Raw genomic sequence first — 20,804 nt, forward strand, 5'->3', positions numbered from 1 at the left:
TTAATGAGTGTTTTTTTTTTCCTTTCCTTCTTCACTTTGAGGATGTGCTGGTATTTGGGCTAAAACTCTATGATAGAAGTCATTTTTATCACAGAGTGTTTATCCAAATACCAGCGCTTCCTTGCGTCATCAGCAATGGGATGATGTCACTTTCGGTGCATGCCGGAAGTAACATCACAGCATTGCCAGCAATTCAGGCTTAGGCTATTTTATGCTGCTGGTAAGTCCCCTGCCAGGCAGCTGGTTGGTGCTGGAGGGAAATACCCCAGAATGGGGGATCTCCTAGGAGCACCTGGGAACCCTGAATAGCAGTTCCACCCTGCTAGTATTCCAGCACTTGAATCGGTGTAAGGGGAACAAGAGTGCCTGATCCTGCCATGCTTTGGGCCAAATCAGGACAGGGCTTTTACAGTATTGTTAAATCACCCATGATAGGCTGTAAAATGGCAGAAGTGTCGGGGGGGTTCGACCCAAGGATGCCATCAAGTCCAGTTTGGCCCTGAGTGCTTCAGGACACAATGGTATGGAGCATGCAAATAATGTTAACAATGCACACATTTTACAGGGAAAAATCAATGGAAAGAAACAGAAAATGCACCCAAAAAATAAAGCATCAGAGGATCATTTTGCACAGGGCAGAATATATGGATTTTAAAAAAACCTGAATTATTAAATGATCACATAATCTATTTCCCTGTTTACTTAATGCTATAAAAGTTTCAACATTTTCCAGGGTTTGGGAAATGGAGAAAGGGTTGTGTCAGTAGGTCAGGATTGCCTGGGCTTATGGCTTATGTTTTCTGATGCTGCTATGCAAGCCCAACAGCAGAGCACATAAACATTCAGTTGCAGAGCTGATGCTGTGGAAGAAGATGTATGCTGAGCGATAGATTGTGAACTTCTTAATGTAAGTCGTAGCAAATGTGATCCCTTAACACAGAAGTCTACAAGAGGGGGCTGCAGCAGGATAAATCATGCATTCCCTGAGGAAGGATCATGAACAGGTCTGATGTAGGCTTTTAAAGAAGTTTATTATTGTTATTATTTCATTTCATAGGGTCTGATCCAGCCAGCTTTTTCATTCAGGTTTATCCAGTTCCCCTCTTTACTACATCCAACATGGCTTTTGCTCATGCAGGCCCCATGATTCCCAGCAAAACCCCATAATATCCCTCCCCCCATTTGTGATGAAGTTCCTAGTCCATGCACTGTTGCTAGGGCAGAATAAAGCTTGCTAACCTGCCAGAGTGGGAAGAGTAGTTTAGGATTTCTTTTTTTCCATTGCTCAGAAGTAGCTCTCATTAAGGAAAGGTTGATGACCCCTAGTTTAAATTGTTCATTTATTAAACAGAATTTATATCCCTAGCAGAACTGAAATTACAGGGGAGAATGTTGAGAAAGAAGAGCATGTATGCATGGGTAATTCAGCAGTGTTGCCAGTATTAGAGGAAGGCCTCAGATTCACAGCTCCTGAACCTTTCTGAGGGTTCCCCCTCCTCCTCCCCCCCTTGCCCATTGAATAGTAGGTGCAGCTGCATAACAATCCCTGGATGAGCTCCACCACCTATTTTTCTACAAAATGACACCTGGCTAGAGGTATAGAACGTAAGACACTACAGCCTGGCTAGAAAGACCCTCTCCTCCTTCCCTATGTATTGATGTGTCAGCAGCGATCTTCAGGCAGCCATCTGCTATATATCTCACCACGTAGGGTAACGTCTAGTATCAACCAGAGCCCAGGCTTTTTCCATCATTGCTCCTATTCTGGGGAATGAGCTCCTATAAGAGGTGCAGTAGGGTTGTGAGCCCCCAGGTACTGGTGGGGGATCTCCCAGTTTTCTTCTCCCCACTGTGGACCAGCTGGCTGGTGGAGAAAACCTTGTGATGCCCTTAAACAGTGTGATGTCCCCGATGTGATTATTTCACCAGGAAGTGACATCATCGCATTGGAGATGTCACATGGGGATGCTCTAGTTTGGAGGTAAAACTCTATGGTTTAAGCCCAATTTATCTTAGAGTTTGCACAAAAACCAGAGCATCCCCTATGGAACATCCCCGCCCACCCCTAGAACATCCCCCTTTTCTCCCACCTGATCGACAAGGGGATCTGGCAACCCTAAGGTGAGGGTCTAGATTTACCAATCCCAGTTGAGAAATTCCTAGAGATTTTGGGGGTGTGGAGTTGGAGGAGAGGCAGGACCTTTACAGGATATAATGCTACAGAGACCACAGTACAAAGCAAGGCAGCCATTTTCTAAGAGGGAACTGATTGCTGTAGTCTGGAGACCAATTGTAATTCTAGGAGTACTTCAGCACCCAACTGGAGATGGACAGCCCTATGAGACAGGTCCACCTTGGAGATCTTCAGGTGTTGCAAGGCCTTGTTTGCCAGGACTTTTAAGGGGGAGAGGAAGATAACTGAGGTGTGTTATTTAATTTTCATCTTCACTGAAAATGGCGTTTGTTATTGTAAGCAGCCTTGAACCTGAGGAAAGCGGGAGTACAGATGCTTTAATAAATAGGTTCAAGACTCACTATGTAACATATAGTTAGGGGACAGGGTAGGTCTGGACACAAAGGTTGATACACCATAATCCACCATCTGTTGCTAGGTTTTTTTGTAATTAATATTTATATTTGAAGCTGCTCTTCTTACTGCCATTGGGCTCAAAGATGATTAGAAATATTTCTGTTCTGATTTGTTGCTTGAAATAAGATGGAGTGAAAACCTTGCTTCCATCTCTGAAGGGATCTCAGTATCAGATATCAGCTGTGCTTAATGGAAGTGAAGGACTGCAGTGTCTCTTCGTCTTCTACTTCAGAGGAGCTATGGGTCGAGAGATAGATAAGTCAGGAGGATCCTATGTATACTTCCTCCCCATTGCTCTGCTGCTGTCCCTTTGATGTATACATTGCTATTCTTGGAGAATCTTCCTTCCTTCACTTTCTCTCTTATCACTCTTTCCACTGTAAGAACAAGACATGCTCCCTTGCACCTCCATCCATCCTAGTTGGCTAGTTAGCTATTACTACTCTATCCTATCCTGAATGGAGTCCCTTATAATAAAGGGCTCATATTAGTTTACTAAAGACAAAGAAATGCTCCTCGTAAACTTTATTCCTTGAGCAGCGCACACAACTGCAATTCTGCTGTGTTAGATAACATACTCTGCAGCATTATTAAAAGAATAGTCCTCTTTAAAAGGGTGTGGGAGGGAAACAATGGTAGTCATTAAAGAACATTTCCATTTGCACTCTCCTCTGGCAATATATATTGATCAATGACAGATGGCATGGGTTCTATTGGGTTTCCTGCCAAAGGTCTTAATGCCAAAATTATTGTTGCAAAATTATATCTGTTCACTGACATATAGTGATGAAGTAATTTTGCTACTAAAATGAAAATGACCTCATTTATGTCCACTATCTCATAGGAGGTGTCGTGTTAAAAGTGTTAAGGGCAATAGTGGTTTTATTCTGGGGTTAACCATGTGTCGGTACATTTTTTTTTACCCCATTGTTTCATTAAAATAATGAACTCCGTGCATATACTCTTGAGGCAAGAGAAAGTCCATCATCGCAAAACAGGACAAAAAAAAGCGACTGTGTAGAAAGTACTATTTTGTGTTAAAATGAGGAGAAAGAAGCATGGCAGCAGGAGTAAGTGAACTAACAGTTTATCCTCTGCACATTTACCAGAAAGTAAGCCCCACTGAACAATATGGGGACACAGAGAGACAGAAAGCAAAATTTGCCCAAGGATGCACACACAGCTCTGCATTCAGTTACATCATCATACTGGTCTAAAAACAATAACAGAGGTGAAGGAAACATTTGGCAATGGAACCCAGGACAGCATGCACCTTAAATGTTAACCTTTCCTATTAGGGCAGCCAACCGTCTTGTGCTCTGAGTTCCTGTTTCCTGCCACTTCCTGGGAGGGTGGGGGGGGGGGAGGAGAGATTTAAAAAATCACCAGTGTTGCAAACCTGATGATGCCATTTTTGAGGAAAGTGATGAGTGTAAAATCATAGAATCTCTGGCGATTCCCAGAGCTACCACTGTTGATTTCAGGTTATCACCAGAAGTGACATCATAATGCTTGCGATGGCAGGCCTCCATGTCCTAAACCCAACCCTCCTGCTGATTGGCATGCAGTCAGAACCTGTTGTTTACAAACACAAATTCTCTATATTTATCCTTGTGTTGCTCAGATTCCCCTCTTCAACCATCCAGAGCCCCCAATTTCCAGATGCAATCAGTGCTATTCTATTCATCTTTACTTGTGAGTAAGTTCCCACAGGTTCAATGGCATGCATTCTGAAATAGGTTTGCAGGCTTTTAGTGATTCACAGTGCTCTCCTAAATTGATTCACACCCTTTTAAATCTATTTGGCTTAGAAGCAGGCCTCCTTTTGGGCAGGAGCTCTCAGGAACAGAGCTCTGGAACCTCCAAATTTAATTGTGCTTTCTTTCTTAACCCCCCCCCCCCAAAAAAAAAAACCCTTGCTTCTGGACTCCATTGTTCAAACCCCCTGTGATAATTTTGTGGAACTCTAAGATCTGACAAACTTTCTAATATTTCTCCCCACAAAAAATGGGACAAAACTAGAACATATAAAGCAGACAGATGGAAATTTTCATCATGCCCCTATGGCCACATAGGAGAAAGTAATTTTAAAAAGTATGATGGGAGTAAGGTTTTATTAGGACAATTATAATTCAAGAAGCATTTTAAGGTAGATGCTGAGCTGCTATAATTTAGTACACCTTCTGGTGATGTCAGGGGTGTGTGGCATATGCAAATAAGTTATGCAAACGAGTTGTGCTAATAAGCTCCAGCACCTCCTTTTCTACAAAATGACGCCTGTGGAACAACTCCACCTAGGACTGCACCATTAGTCCATTAGCAGCTGGGTCCTTCACTGAAAGGAGGGTAATTAAAAGATTATTATGCCCAGAGGCCAGGGCTTTTGTCGTAGCAGGACCTCCTTTGCATATTAGGCCACACACCTCTGATGTAGCCAATCCCCCAAGAGCTTACAGTAGGCCCTGTACTAAGAGCCCTGTAAGCTCTTGGAGGATTGGCTACATCAGGGGTATATGGCCTAATATGCAAAGGAGTTCCAGCTACAAAAAAAGCCCTGCCAGAGGCTATAAGTACAGACCTGCTCCAATGCTCGATAAGCTCCTGGCAGAGAAGAAAGGAGATACTAGCTGAAAACTAGCTGGAGATGCTGCGGTACTAACCTGAGGCACAGATAGAGGCTATGAGCATATGGATCTTGGTGTGTACAGATCACAACCCCTCCCCCTGAGCCAGCTATCTGTAGCCCAGTCAGGAGTTTCTGGTCTGTACATGGAATATATGCCCAGGAGGTCATTACGTTCAGCCTTCCAACATCTGTTGGCCGTCCCCAGCCCAAGAGACGCCCGCCTCACCTCAACTAGGGCCAGGACTTTTTCGGTCCTGGCCCCAACCTGGTGGAATCAGCTCCCTATTGAGATCCGGGCCCTGCCTGGCTTATTAGCCTTCCGTAGGGCCTGTAAAACAGAGCTGTTCCACCAGGCTTTAGCTGAGGCTGCGGGTGTCTATTCTTGATCTGGTTGGCCTCCCCGGCCAGCACTGTCATCTGTGCTAGGAATTGGAATAAAAACTGCCATCCCTATGAGATATCATGATGTGAGATGGCTAGGCTGGGCAATATGAGATATCATGGTAATCTGAATGCTGTTGAGTCGTCTGTTTTAAAATGTTTTTATTGTATTTTATTGTTTTATTATATGTTTTACTCTGCCCTGAGTCCCACAGGGAATGGGAGGAATAGAAATTTACTAAAATAAATAAATAAAAATGAGCAGTCAGACACATAGGTGAAATGTTTGACCTCAGTCCAAAATCTTGAAAAAGGAAAATATCTGTATCCACTAAAATACATTCTCAATTCACTGGAGTACAAGGCACCAATGTTCCCTCTAAGCTGTAGAATCTTGTGAGCAAAAATTTTACTTTGTGAGCTACTGGTATTAAAGTTGTGAGCTACTGTAAATTATTGTGCTCTAGGGCCATTTTTACTGAGCTAAAACAAAATGTGTGAGCTGGAGGCTAAAGATCTGTGAGCTAGCTCACGCTAACTCAACTCAGAGGGAACATTACAAGGCACTGGAAAATGATATCACAACACTGCAGGATATTACAGATAAAAAAGTAAATAAAACGTATGAGGCTAAGGCACAAACTACACAATGCATTTGTTTACAATTAATTACTGTTTTACACAGCTGCAGGGAACTATTTATAAAAGAAAAGGAGAGCCCAAACAGGCTCAAAATGGTGCTGAGAAAGAAGGGCTCCTGCCTCCCCGCTCAGGTGTTTTCTCACATGACAACCGCAGGGTAAGAGGAGGTATTTCACCACTTTTGCTGTTCCACATGTTCACTGATAACAGATGGGCATTTGGGGTGGATCAGAGGCATCCCAAATCAGGCCGGCTCAAAAAGAACCATCCTGAACCCTCCGTACACTCCCGCGCAAGGCTCCCCTATCCCATCTGCAAGGCAGCGGGGGGGGGGGGGGAGGTGCCTCAGAAGCTGGACTACTCTTTTTTACTCCCCCAAGTCAAGCACTCATGCACTCAGGGCAGTTATTATTATATTTTATTTTTAAAGCCAGAAGCAGCTTAGGGGGGCTTGGCGGTTTCATATCACCAAGGTGCCTCACTTCTGCATCCAGACATTAGTGAAGCAACTGGCGTTTGGCTCTAAAATTTGCAACTACTTTGAAAGTGGTTGCTTTCTGAGCTGCTCTGAGGACACCGGAGGATGGGATGAGTACAGGATGGGGACAGGAGGCAGGTGTTAGCGTTTAGAAGGAATTTTTGAGTCGGTTTCTAAAGTGTCTCCGAGTCGCCCCTAACTAGAGCAGCAAAAAATGACCAAATAATTCCTTCATCTGGTTTTTGTGTGAGAAAATTATTTGTGGGTTAGGTAGGAGTCCTTTACTTCCTGACATTGGTGCCATTCTGACTCCATTTGTGTTTTTATTTTTGGGGAAGTGGGGGGTATAAGCAGTTCCCCGCAGCTGCTGAGTCCATTTGTGTTATCCTTTTTATTTTTATTTTTTGGGGGGTAGAAGCAGTTCCCTGCAGCTGCTGTGTGGCTGAGGGGTAAAAAAAGGAAAACAAATATAAGCTGGGAACAGATGTATTGTATAGCTTGCCTCTATGTTGTATAGTTATTGATATCGTCTTGGCATTTCCTTCCTTGGAATGGATGCAAGCCCACATGAACTTTGAAAATAGAAGCTGGCCAAGACAGACTTCACAGCACTAATAACCAAAGCCATGGTTAGCAACAATATTAAGATCATACATTCCATATTAAGAGGCAACATCTAAATGGAGGTCGGGGTAGGGTATGTACTTCACATGAAACTGCATACAGCAAATAACCTTCCTGAATAACCTGGCTGAATAAGAAAAATTGCCACTTGACACCCACAACTAGATAGTTTAAGATACATATAAATAGTGACAGTGAAAGAATTTCAAAGGGACACAACATTACAAAATGGCCCAGACCTGACTTCTTGTTTAAATATTAGCCTGTTTCCCTTTCTTCTTTACCATTAAGTTGCTGCAGAAACCTTATACTTCCCCCCCCCCCGCCCCTCAACACTGCAATCATGCATACTGGAAGCCTACCAACCAGGTACTAAGGGAGCACTCCTAATATGTGTTGTCAACACGTTATGCAATTGAGAGAAATGTATGGGATTAAATATTCCTGTGGTACACATGAAGAGACCACTGAATTTTTCAGGATTTGCATTCATGCATAGCAAGGATTGCATATGCAAGGTAAATACACATGTTCACACAACACAGTGCTTGTACATTTTGAGACTCGAGAAGATCGCAAATTAACATTCAGTCCTGTTATGCATAGTTACTGGGTTTCTGACATACATGCCTGCAACTCTTAAAAAGGCAAACCTTCAAGAAACTGAATGAATATATATATCTATATATATGTTGACTTCTCTCTTCTCTCTGGAAGATCTGCACACAGGTGATTTAAACTGTCTGAATGTTTCTATTGGCAACCACATGCTTTAGACAAGGCCTTTTCTACTATATTGGTCCCAGCTGCCTCAACAGCATTAGCAAACAGACTCCCTTCCTTTGTACTTTGTCAGGCCACTTCATGCAGCAGTGGGAAATGAGTCAGATACTTATGCAGTACAGATTGACTAATGTTGACAGCCACCGACCTACGCATTATGTTTAAAGGCAGCCAGTGAAGCAACATTCGAGACGAGGCTTTTTCGTCTCACATCACACAACACAGGGAAAATTCAGCGTGCAGAATCACTCACCTGTATGTGGTTCCACAGAAAAGTAAGGTTGTCCTTCCAAGATGCTATAGACCAGCTTGGCACTGTTTCCATAAACAGGATCATCTGCATCAGTGGCTGTCACTTTAGTAACATAAGTACCTGGCATGGGGGGCAGGGGGAGAAAGAATAATACTTAGTGAAGTCTATGATCTGTTCAGAAAGAATTCCCTTGCTTTGTACCATCTCCATTTTATCTCAGCCCCCTCCATCTTGATACCAAGGGTTGCCAACCTCCAGATGGTGGCTAGAGATCACCCGCTATTACAACTGATCTCCTGGAGAATATGCCCACTTTGGAAGTTGTACTCTATGGCATTATGCCCCAAACCCTACCCTCCTCCTCAGACTCCATCCCCCAAATCTCCAGGTATTTCCCAACCTGGAGCTGGCAACACTATTGATACCAGAGATTTCCATTCCTCCCTGTTTAGCTTTAAAAGCAAGTATTTGTTTTTGTTGATTTATATTTTATTTTATTTTGTCAATTTATATTCTGCTATCCTCACAAGTAAACATGTGTCTGGTCAGTAAGGAATAAAAAAAAAGGCAAAGACAATTTATATCCAAACTACAGAGATAATTCCCTTGGAGGAATGACTGTTTTGGAGAGTGGACTCTAATCTATAATACGCCATAGATTGTAGGAGAAACATCAGTCCTAGAGTGGCATCACATCCCTCTGATATCTTCAATACACATGTGATATTAGTTTCACCTTCCCTCACACCCCGCATATTCCAAGATTTAATTCTTAATTTCAAGACAACTGGAGGACTTGTCTGCCAGACATGATGAGAAGCAAGATTTTAATTGCAATCATACTGTAAAATTGACCTTTTCAAAAGAAGAATCAAGACAACATATAGACTATGATTCTCATCAGGACTGGTATATAACAGGTATGTCCAACAGGTAGATCGCGCTCTACCAGTAGATCGCTGAGGGGTCAGAGGTAGATCACCAGCCCCACTTGGTCTCACGGTTTGCTGGACAGGTGTTTGTTTTTTGTTTTTTTTAATGGTTGTTTGGTGTGGTGGTATTTGATCATTGGTGCCAGTATGATGAATTCTTATTTTTACTATTAGAACTGCATGTGTGGTTTTGGCATCTTCCAGAGGTCTTCAGTTCCTGTTGATTTTTAATACTTTGGGATAGTGACAGTTTTGGACCAGATTCAGCCAGTGTTAACTTAGCACCCCAGCCACCCCAGTATAACTAAGATGAGTGTTCCAATGAAGAGCAAAACCCACCACTTTCATGATGAATGGGAAATGGACTACTTCTTCATCATGGTGAAAGACTAGTGTTGTTGTCTACTTTGTAATACCGCTGTATCCTTGCCTGAAAAGGGTAATCTGGAACGTCATTATAAGGCTCTGCATAGCAATAAGTTTGATGCTGATTTTCCACCCAAAAGTGAAATTCGTAAACTGAAGCTCAAAGAACTTAAATCTAAATTGGCTGCACAGCAACAGTTGATGGCAAAGCCAAGGTCACATTTGGTCAATGCAGCCATGGCATCCTTCAAGGTCAGCAACCTGATTGCAAAGAAATGCAAACCTTTCAATGAAAGAGAATTTGTAAAAGATTGTTTTCTTGAAGCAGCAGACAATCTTTTGAAAGATTTAAGAATAAAAAAGAGATCATAGTTGCTGTTCAAGATGTACAATTGTCAAGAAACTGTCATGTGGCAAATAGAAAAGATGTGTGGAGATACAACTGAACAATTGTTGGAGGATGTTTCAGTTTGTGTTGCTTTCTCAATCCAACTGGATGAATTCACAGATATAAGAGTCATAGCCCATTTACTAGTCTTTATCCGGATGGTTTTTGAAGACTTCAGTGTTAAAAAAGAACTACTTGGAATGATTTATTTAAAAGGAAGAACTAGCGGTCAGGAAATATTCAGCTCTTTCCATTCTTTTGTGACAAAGTGTAATCTTGCAATGATAAACTTCTTTCCATCACTACTGATGGAGCAAGAGCAATGACAGATGAGGTTAACGGTTTCATAGGCCTCTGTAGACAGCATGACGACTTTCCAGATTTCCTTTCTTACCACTGTATCATTCACCAGAAAATTTTGGCAAGCAAGAGACTCAATACAAAGACTGTCATGGACATCACTTTCAAAATTGTAAATTCAGTTCATGGAAGATCACTTCAAAGATGGCTTTTCAATCTTACTCTTGATGAAGGGGCAGTGGAAATCATTTTGCACACAGATGTAAGGTGGCTAAGTAGGCACAAATTTCTGCAAAAAAAATGTGATTTGCTGAATGAAATAAGAAGGTTTTTGAAGGAGAGGGGAGATGACAAAGAGTTGAAAGATGAGGAGTGGTTATGTGATCTGGCATTTCTCACTGACTTTACAGGTGAGCTAAGTGATATGAACATTGAACTACAAGGTAAAAACAAATACATTGGCAAGATGATGAGTACAGTTTCATCCTACAAGAGCAAATTTGAGCTAATGAAATTTTAGCAAACAACACTTTTGATCATTTTCCTAATACGCAGGACCATCTGGGACAATATCCAAATTTTGTTTTTCATAATGAGAAGTATGTGACAGAAATCAGCTCTGTTATCCAGGAATTCGAAAAAAGATTCTGTGACTTCCAAAGAATTGAAAGTTATGGAGTACTTGTCATACAAAGCAGATATGGACATTAAGGAAACTGCAGCTGCTATCAGTAAAAATTAATCATTGAACAAGGCATCTCTTGAAAATTAAATAGTAACCCTTAAAAATGACATTTTTTTCAAGATCCATGCTGAGCAAGAATCGTTTTGGAAGCTAGTGCCTAGAGACAAATTTCCCAACTTGAGAAGATGCAGTGAAGCTGGACACCATTGTTTCAGTTCAACTTATTTGTGTGAATCTGCCTTTTCCCATCTCAAAATGACAAAGAGTACACACTGTTCCAACATGACAGATGAACATCTCCAGGATTCCCTGAGACTGGCCCTCATGTAATATTCACCCAACTTCAAAAAGCTGGTGGATGAAATGCAGGCTCAGACGTCTCATTGATTAGTGAAGTTTTAAAGATCGCACAAGGTCAGCCTGAATCAATACTTGACCTACATTTAACACAAATTACTCAATAAAAGTTAAAGAAAGTTGTTAAGACTGTTAAAGAAAGTTATAACAATAAAAAATTTAAGAAAAACTGCTCACAGTTCTTTCTGGAGCTTCATTTCTCTGTTTTGTTTTTGCTTATTTTGCTTTCCAGTAAATGACAGAAGGTGCATTGTAAATGGGGGCGGGGGGCAGTGGAACCCAACTTTGGTGGGTTAAAATCTAATTCAAAACTAATTTGAAATTTAATTTTCATGGTGGTAGATCATCAGGACTTTTGTCCGGAAAAAAACAGATCATGACCCGTTTGAAGTTGGATATGCCTGGTATATAGGATGCAATGGTTTCCTTTCATGGACTGGGACAGGTCTTCCATTGGAGAAATACTTCTTCAACCAATTGAAGGTGAATCTCTTCCTTCAGTAAGAGATTACTCATGTGGTGGAAAGTAACCATTAAGTCCAACCAGGGCTTTTTTTATAGCAGGAACTCCTTTGCATATTAGGCCACACCCACCTGATGCAACCAATCCTTCAAGAGCTTACAGGGCTCTTATTACTGGGCCTGCCACAGAAAAAAACCTTTTGGAGAACAAGGGACAGTGGAGCGACAAAACAAAAACACACCATGGATGACAGCAATCAAGTGACTTAAAACATTATTCTAGTGTTGCTAGGCCTCCTTTGTACTTTGTCAGGTAGGGCACAGGGAAGGAAAACAGTGTCACAACATTGCTTCTGAGTGAGACTTCCCCCAAAACACTATTGCAATGGCAATTGGATTAATTCCCTCACATTTTCCTCCCACTCATTTACACATCAGTGGGGGCCAGGAAACTGTGACAGGAGGCTTCTCCTACTTCTGGATAAGCCGGCAACCCCACATCCTTTGTTCAGATACCTCCAAGCAGAAACATACCATCAGGGAGAAACTTCTGGGAAAGAAGAAACTTGTGAAATAAGGGATATTATTTGAACTACCTTTGCAGAAAACGTGGGAACAAAGCCACCTATTAGAATTATGTAGACTTCAAGCATTTGCAAAGGACTTATATCAAAGGGATAGCAAATTCCAAATGAATAATACAATATAATATATTGCATTTAAGTTTTGCAACAGCACATTTCAAAGAACCCGATGATGTTCCAGCTAGTGCTTAGAAAATCTATGGCTTAAAAGTAATATATTTTCTTGCTTTGATTTCCCGCTAAAATAATAGTTGGAAGTGACTGTTGCCAGAATCTGAGTATCACCTATTGTCTCTGAAATGATTTTGTGATGCCCAGTTTTCTGTTCATTTTGCACACTTCCAAAAAAAAAAAAAAATGCTCCCCCAAGCCCACACACTATTCTACCTTACAAACCACTCTTGAGCTGCTGATTGCATGGAAAGCTAAATCAAATCAAATTCAAATGCTCTCTCCTGGCCTCGCTGCCAGCACATCTTTTTAGATTTGCATGTTAGAAAATGAATGATGACGTTAATTAATGAAATTCCAATGCAATAAAGGTAACGGGCAGAGAGAAGGGCAAAGTGAAGGGTTATGTCCTTAGAGTAATGAAGCATGCTTAAGAAGGGAAAACGCCATGCAGGTATGTATAGGCCAGTACTGAGACATGACGTCTCTCTTCTAGGGATAGCAGCATTTCCAGTAAAATGTATTATTATCCCTACCCCCTTAGCTGCAGGTTCAGATAGTGGCAATCTCTGTAATGGTTAGTTATTCAACACTGTTGAGAAGTCACAAGGAATTGATGGAATTCTCTGTCTGGGACAAATGATGCCCTGTATTCTTGATGCTAGGGGAGGGGGGCAACAGTTGGTGGGCTTCTAGTATCCTGGCCCCACTGGTGGACTACCTGTTGGCACCTGTTTTTGTTTGGTTTTTGGCCACTGTGTGACAGAGCGTTGGACAGGATGGGCCATTGGCCTGATCCAACATGGCTTCTCTTATGTTCTTAAGATGGAATGGCCCCATTGCAAATTCCAGTAGGTATTTGGGTTGTCTATCATTGTATTGATGTCCGTGAAGCCATGCGTAGTTGCATGAACACATGAAGCTACCTTATACTAAGTATGTCCGGGCCTACTCTGGACTGGCAGTGGCTTTCCAGAGTCTCAGCTGAGGGCCTTTTCCATCATCCACTGTCTGGTCCTTTTAACTGGAGATGCTGGGGATGTAACCTGGGACTGTCTGCATTCCAATCAGATGTAGGGTTCCCAGCCTCCAGGTGGGGCCTGGAGTTCTCCTGCTTTTACAACATCTCCAGCTGGCCAAAATAAGCTCTCCTGGATAAAATGGCTGCTTAGAAGGGTGGAAGCTATAGCATTCTCCCATGCTGAGACCCCTCTCCTCCCCAAACCCCACCTTCTCCCAGCTCCCTCCATCCCCAAAGGAGCACTGCAGATTAAAGGAATGCTGAGCTTCAGTATCTATGTCTGTCATCATGATATGATGCCATAGTAAATTGACACTGAGTGCCCAAGGCCAGGGCACTTGCTCAGAGCCTCTTTCTAGAACCCATGTTATTTGTTTTTACAGTGGGCCTTATTCCTGGTTGGGATATATTTTGATATTTAGCATCATTATAAGACGTTTGAATAGAAAGTATCTGATGTGTAGCCAACAGTATTTAATAATATATAACAACTGACATGCAATAGCAGTTTGGCCATATAAGAAAATAGTTTCACTGTAAATTGTAAGAAGCCATGAATATTTGGCAGTAGGTGACCTGCAATAAGGGCTAACTTTTGACCATATTTTACAAGAGGACATGCAGTCTTGTTTTGAATGTACCCAAGACTGATCAGTAAAGAGCTGATGCCTGGCATGCAGTAGATGTCAAAACAGTCCTTCATAAGAAGCATCTCATTATTCCTTTTTATAGAGGCTCTTAATGATCTTTCCACAATATTTTACAAGATAGACTAAATTGTTTTACAAAACTCATTTTTAAACTGCTCAAGGTTTTATCATGTGTATATGATCTGGTTAGATTTTTATACAATGCAATCATATGCAGCTATACATTGGACAATTGATCCTTGATTACCAAACTCAAGAATAAAGCAACCTTTTCAGTTATTTCAGATGGCAAATCATTCAGAAGACGACCGCCTTTACAGTGTCTGAGCAGCCTGTCATATTGGACAAAATTGGATCCTGAAACCTAAGGCATATAATATCATATAGGGGACAATAAAGTAGGACATGGGACAATTAGTCAACTTGTTTTAAATACATATGAGAGTGGAATTTTTTATATCTACCATAGGTAACTGCTGATGGAATAGTATTGCATCTGGCAAGGGTAAATGCTCTATGCAATTCTGGGACATGGAGAGCTGATAAATAAGAAGGCAAGTGGCCAACAGTTAGGGAAATTCCAAAATTCAAAGGGGAGCAAGATTTATTCGCAGCACTGAATAGTTTTTGCAGTTCAATATCTAATATCAGATTTTTAATGGTAGCTTTTTCATTGTAAACAGCATCTTGTGATGCTTTCCTTACAAGCCACCTGTATACCTTGGCCCTGACCACCATTTTCTAGCTGCTGCTTAAAAGGACACTGGGAAAGAAGAAAGAAAGAAAGAAAGAAAGAAAGAAAGAAAGAAAAGAAAGAAAGAAAGAAAGAAAGAAAGAAAGAAAGAAAGAAAGAAAGAAAGAAGGAAGGAAGGAGGGAGGGAGAAAGGGAGAAAGAAAGAAAGAAAGAAAGAAAGAAAGAAAGAAAGAAAGAAAGAAAGAAAGAAAGAAGAAAGAAAGAAGGAAGGAAGGAAGGAAGGAAGGAAGGAAGGAAGGAAGGAAGGAAGGAAGGAAGGAAGACTGGATGTGACTTCACTGTGCTGGTGTGATATTCTAGAGTGTTGTCCAACCCAATGATATCACTTCCAGTTTCACGCTAGAAGTAATATCATGTACTAGTGCGACAAATCTCTTGTTCTTGTCCCCCAATTTCTTCCATCAGACTGGGGCAGGCAGCCTCACTAACAGGTTCTTTAGAGATGGGCAGACCAAATAAATAAAATAAAGCAATTATCAGCATATCTTACACTAATCACAATAGTGTTATAGAACTTTCAGAGGTTGAAAGTGCTTTACACAGGGCCAGTCCTAGACTATTTGGCACCCAAGGCAATGCTAATTTCTGGTACCCCCTCCCCACTGATAACTGAGTTCAAAAACAGATGAATTGTGGGGAAAATGAAAAGCACATAACTTGAAATTGCTCCCTGACCTGGATAGCCCAGACAAGCCTGATCTTGTCAGATCATGGAAGATGAGCAGGGCGAACTCTGAGTCACAGGAGGGCGCCTAATTTGGTGCCCCAGAAGGCCGGTGCCCTAGGCAATTGCCTAGTTTGCATACTGGCAGGGCTGGCCCTGACTTTACATAAATTATATTTTTGCAAACAATCCAACAACCATGCGGGGTAGGAAAGTTTCATTATCCCACATTGCAGAAAGGGATCTGAAAAAGTGTGATAGACCATCTGGTCAGTTAATGGCATAACTGAGATTTGAATCTATCTCATAGCCACTACATGTCATCAGCTCTCACTGCAGGCAAGCAACAATTTGAAGTAGCATTATGACCATATCAGGCAGTGAAATTCAGCCAATTTCTGATTGATTCCATTCATTCCTCTAGCCAACCAAAGTAGGAAGATTTCACTTTTGGTTGTCATATCCAAACCCCAAGATATGGTCAGACTTTACTATTTAAGTTGTGCATCAAGGCTGGGAAATGCATCAGATTTTGAAATGATGCAAAATTTGAGCTCAGTTCCCATTTCTGTTTTGTTTCCAGAGAAAACTAGGAATGAGTAAATGTCCCCAGTTACACTTCTTTTTTGTACTTGATTCTATCCTCTCCATGAGATCCATATTCCATTTTTCATTGTAATTTTGGGGGATTTGTTGGTACTTGTGTATGCATATTACAAGGTTTTTCTTTTCAACTTAGAGTGTTTGTATGCAGAGTGTATATAATATGCACAAATAACATTGAAAAATGTGTTTTATGGGGAAATTCAGTGTGGGTAAACAGAAAATAGCACATACGTAAAGAATCACAGGTTTGACACACAGAAGGGGAAAGGGAATTTGGAACAGATATTTTTAAGCTGAAACAGCAGGGATGAGATATTCAAAACCATCTCTAAGGGGTGGGGGGTGGGGTAAGAAAAGAAACTCTTTATAAGAGTGCTATCCAGCTAAGTTTTATTGAGTTCTCCCTCAATGCTCTTCTACTGAAAGTCCTTATTATTTCCATTTTACAGATGGGATATAGGCTGATATAGACTGTCTGACCCAATGCCTCATAAGTAGGTCCTGACTTAGATGGGATTGGAATCCTAGTTCCCCTTGCAGTTGAAGAGCCACACTAGAGCTGCTGCCATTCATGGGTCCAACCTGTGGATGTCACTACCATTTTAAAGATATTTAAATTCTGGGGAATCTCCCAGAAATACAGCTTATTTCCAGACTACAGATATCAGTTCCCTCTAGAAAAGTAATGCTTTGGAGGGTGGACTCTGGCATTGTGTTTCTGGTCTTCCCCAGCTTCTACCCCTAAATTTCCAGGAGTTTCCCAACATTGACAAACATACGCCCTGCCGCCCAGCCTGCCAACCATATCACATGGAACTGACCAAGGCTTTTTTTTAAGCAGGCACACACAGAAATGTAGTTCCGGCTAGCTTGGTGTCAGGGGTGTGGCCTAATATGCAAATGAATTCTGCTGGGCTTTTTCTACAACAAAACTCTGTGTGAAGCAATGGTGACATCAAGGGGTGTTGCCTAATATGCAAATGAGTTCATGCTGAGCTTTTTCTACCAAAAAAGTCCTGGAACTGACCATGATCAGGCCTGCAGTTGGGCAGGCCAAGGTGCTCTTGCCCTCTCTTTTCTAGAGCCAAAATGCAGGCCTCAGATTCAGCAGGAGCTCATAGGAGTGCAGCTCCTGAACCTTTCTGATGGTTCCCCCTCCTCCTCCCCACCTAACTTGTCATTGAATAGTAGGTGCAGCTGCATAACAATTCTTGGATTAGAAGAGTGGGCAGCCAACCAGCTTTGCCATGTCCCCAGCAGCCCTCATTAACCCCTGGAGAAGCCCTTTCAACACTTCTTATGTGATTTTGGGTGGCAGGTGGCTTGCTGGCCTTTTGACCGTGTGTGTGGGGGGGCAGCCAAGGAGAGCCCCAGGTTGCTCACCCAGGGCTCTCCTTTCTTGCACCTGGTTGCTTTTGGCTGGTGGGGGGCAGCATATGCTAATGAGTTATGCTAGTGAGCTCCACCACCTATTTTTCTACAAAATGGCCCCATGCGGTGATACACAGGTGTGTGGCACATGCAGATGAGTTATGCTAATGAGCTCAGGCACCTCTTTTTCTACAAAATGACCCATGGATAGACCAATGGTTTGATTCAGTATAAGGCAGAATACAGATGTTCAATAAAGGCCTGAATTGGACAGGGAGCAGTCATAGTGGCGGGGGGCTCTGGACACCCCATGTCCAGGGACTTAGAAATCTGCAGTTTACCTTGTTCTAATAATCCCACAACATACCCTTGTAGTGGGCTTTCTTTCCAAGCAAGACTAAAACCGGAAGGCTACCACTCTTAGAATGTAAAGCAAGCTTTTATGCACCACGTTAATGATAACTCCCCAGATGGTTTACTTGTTTTGTTGTGCTGCTGAGTTCTTGGGACCAGGCTCCAGCATGGAAATATGTAAACATTTCAAAGAAATTGCAATATAAATAAAAGAGACAAATCATTTCAAGTGTAAATGATATAGTAATCTTAATGGTTTGACAGACACATCTTCAGGAACAGACAATACTTCCCTTTTCCCTGTGAGGTTTGCTCTCGTCCCCATTTGGGGGGGGGGGAATGCAATGATTATTCCTAGTGACTGTTGATTCTTTGCTATGACTTTCAAAAGACCCTCATTTTAGTGCAACTTAACCTCTGTGGATTATGAGCTCAAATGAAGCTCCATCAGCTGTTTACCAGATCTTGAATTCTGATCTGTTATTGCTTCAGTATCAAAATGGCCTTCTCGTCAAACCCATCCCCAGGTGACAGTCAGCCAAGCTTCAGGCATTGTATCTTGGACTGTCCTCCTGAGGATAATAAAGAAAGTCCATCTTGGCTCCTTGGAGGAGGTGTGCACCAAATATCAGTGTTCTTTCGTCCAAATAAGGAGGTGGGCTGTTGCTGACCTTCCCACCTCTTTCCTCTGTCACACCAGTCTTCTGATATTGCCATCCGGTGTTTCTTATCTTTATTTCATGCATCAATTTTCCTAGAACCACTAGGATGGTATCAGGAATGGAGTGTCATTTCTTCGCCGCAACAAGTGAAGTGCCTCTGCATTCTCAAGCAGAGATTATGCTATCTGTACTTGTAATTTACAGAACCATAAGAAAAACGAGGCACTGAGCCTGACATATATTTTTGTTCCCACACAGTAGCCAACCAGATGTCCCCAAGAAGTCCATGAGCATGGCTAGAAGCTTTGGTCTGTTTATGCTCACGTGTGCTCCGCAACTGACATTGAGAAAGACTGGTCCTCTGAACAGAACCTGTCATGACTACTATCCAGCCCCCCTGGGAGATTGTGATGGAATAAAAAAAATGTTTGAAAGTTAATAAGGGGGACCTGTGTGTTTTTCCTTGAGAGTTACGGAACTTTTTTTTTTTTTTTAAAGAACCCTGCTAATATCCATTTGCGCAATGGGCTCTCTTCAGATGAAAAAGGACAGACCACCCAAAAAGGCTATGCTAGAGAGCATGGGATTTACACCAAAAAAATCTGCGTGGTGTCAGGGCTGAAGTAACAAGAAGAATAAGGTGAGATTGACTGAGAAAGCTAGCTGGATCCAACCCAAGTACACTCCATGACATAGTCTAGGCTCTTTTGAAAACCATTTAAATTAGTGTCATCACTGTGTTTCAGATGGCGAAAACCAGTTGATATGAGCATATGTCATTTCTTTAAAAAACTGGAACACATTCTTTGCAATGTTGTTGACAAGTGCCATTGCTTTTAAAATCCAGTTCCTCTGTAGAATGAAGCTGCCAAGAAGAATGTTGATTTTAAGCTGAGCTTGTTTTCTCAAAGCAAACATATTTAGCAAGAGTCTATAGGTGCTGTTGTATTCTCTGAGTCATGGTGTGTAGGAGGTAAGCTTACCTATCCTGCCAGTTTGGTGTAGTGGTTAAATGCAGAGAAACTAATCTAGGAGAACTGAGTTTGATTCCCCACTCCTTCATATGCAATTGCTGAGTGACCTTGGGCCAGCCGCAGTTCTCACAGAGATGTTCTCTCAAGAGCAGTTGTCTCAGAGCTCTCTCAGTCCCACCTACTTCACAAGGTGCTTGTTGAGGGGAAAGGAAGGGAAGGAGATTGTAAACTGCTCTGAGACTCTGAGGTCGTTTTCGCACTCACCTCCAGCCGGCGCGACCCCCCTCTTCACCGCGCAGGATCTGCGCGGATTTCCCACTAAATGCCGCGGAGCAGCCTTTTGCGCCGGAAACTCCCGTCGCAAAAGCCTTTTGCGCCGGAAACTGCTTTTCGGAGGTTTACGTTTGAGCGGCTTTTGCGCCGGGAGTTTCCGGCGCAAAAGGCTGCTCCGCGGCATTTAGTGGGAAATCCGCGCAGATCTTGCGCGGTGAAGAGGGGGGTCGCGCCGGCTGGAGGTGAGTGCGAAAACGACCTGAGTGAAAAGCAGGGTATGAATCCAATCTCCTCCTGCTGCTGCTTCCAGCACAGCCTTCAACCCTGCTCTGCAGCCAACACTAAGCTGGTCCTGGTAACTTTAACACGGGATCTCTTTAATGTTTCCAAGTCAGAGAGAATCCTTACTAATGGAGAATGCAAATATAAACCAAGAGGGGACAACTTCAGCAACAAGCCCTTCCTATAAAGACCTTGATGGAGAAACAGAAGCTAGCTTTGCAGAGGGGGTTGCTAGTACTGCTTTGGCAAATGGCAGTAGATTTTCAGGTCCATGATCAAGTTGGTTGGAGTTTGAGGAAGACGTGATGTCACTTTAAGAATCACCTCTAGGGGAAACTCCTGCAGTGTCACTATGAAGGTCATTTCCCAGCCATTTGTTCTCCTACTCCTCAATTCCTTGAGGGCATGGAGATCGGGCTTGTGGGTGGGGTTTGCCCACCATGTGCAGAGAAATGTCAAGACTTATTTGCATGTAGATATTCATACAGCACAGATGCCATGGTGTTTGGAGGAAGGTGGGAGTTACATGAAAGTTCTAATTACAACTGAAGTTGCTATTGGTGCTGATTAT

General features: G+C 42.3%; 1 protein-coding gene across 2 annotated transcripts in view; it reads right to left on the reverse strand.

Annotated features, from left to right (window-relative positions):
- CDH8 (cadherin 8) overlaps positions 1–20,804 on the reverse strand; it is a 351,561-nt gene that overhangs the window by 187,787 nt on the left and 142,970 nt on the right. For both annotated transcript variants that reach the window (XM_060254013.1, XM_060254014.1), the window contains exon 3: positions 8,378–8,497. In XM_060254013.1, the coding sequence (XP_060109996.1) occupies positions 8,378–8,497 (120 nt within the window). The remainder of the gene's footprint in view (positions 1–8,377; positions 8,498–20,804) is intronic.

The sequence above is a fragment of the Heteronotia binoei genome, chromosome 14 (genome assembly GCF_032191835.1).
Source record: "Heteronotia binoei isolate CCM8104 ecotype False Entrance Well chromosome 14, APGP_CSIRO_Hbin_v1, whole genome shotgun sequence".
NCBI lineage: Eukaryota > Metazoa > Chordata > Lepidosauria > Squamata > Gekkonidae > Heteronotia > Heteronotia binoei.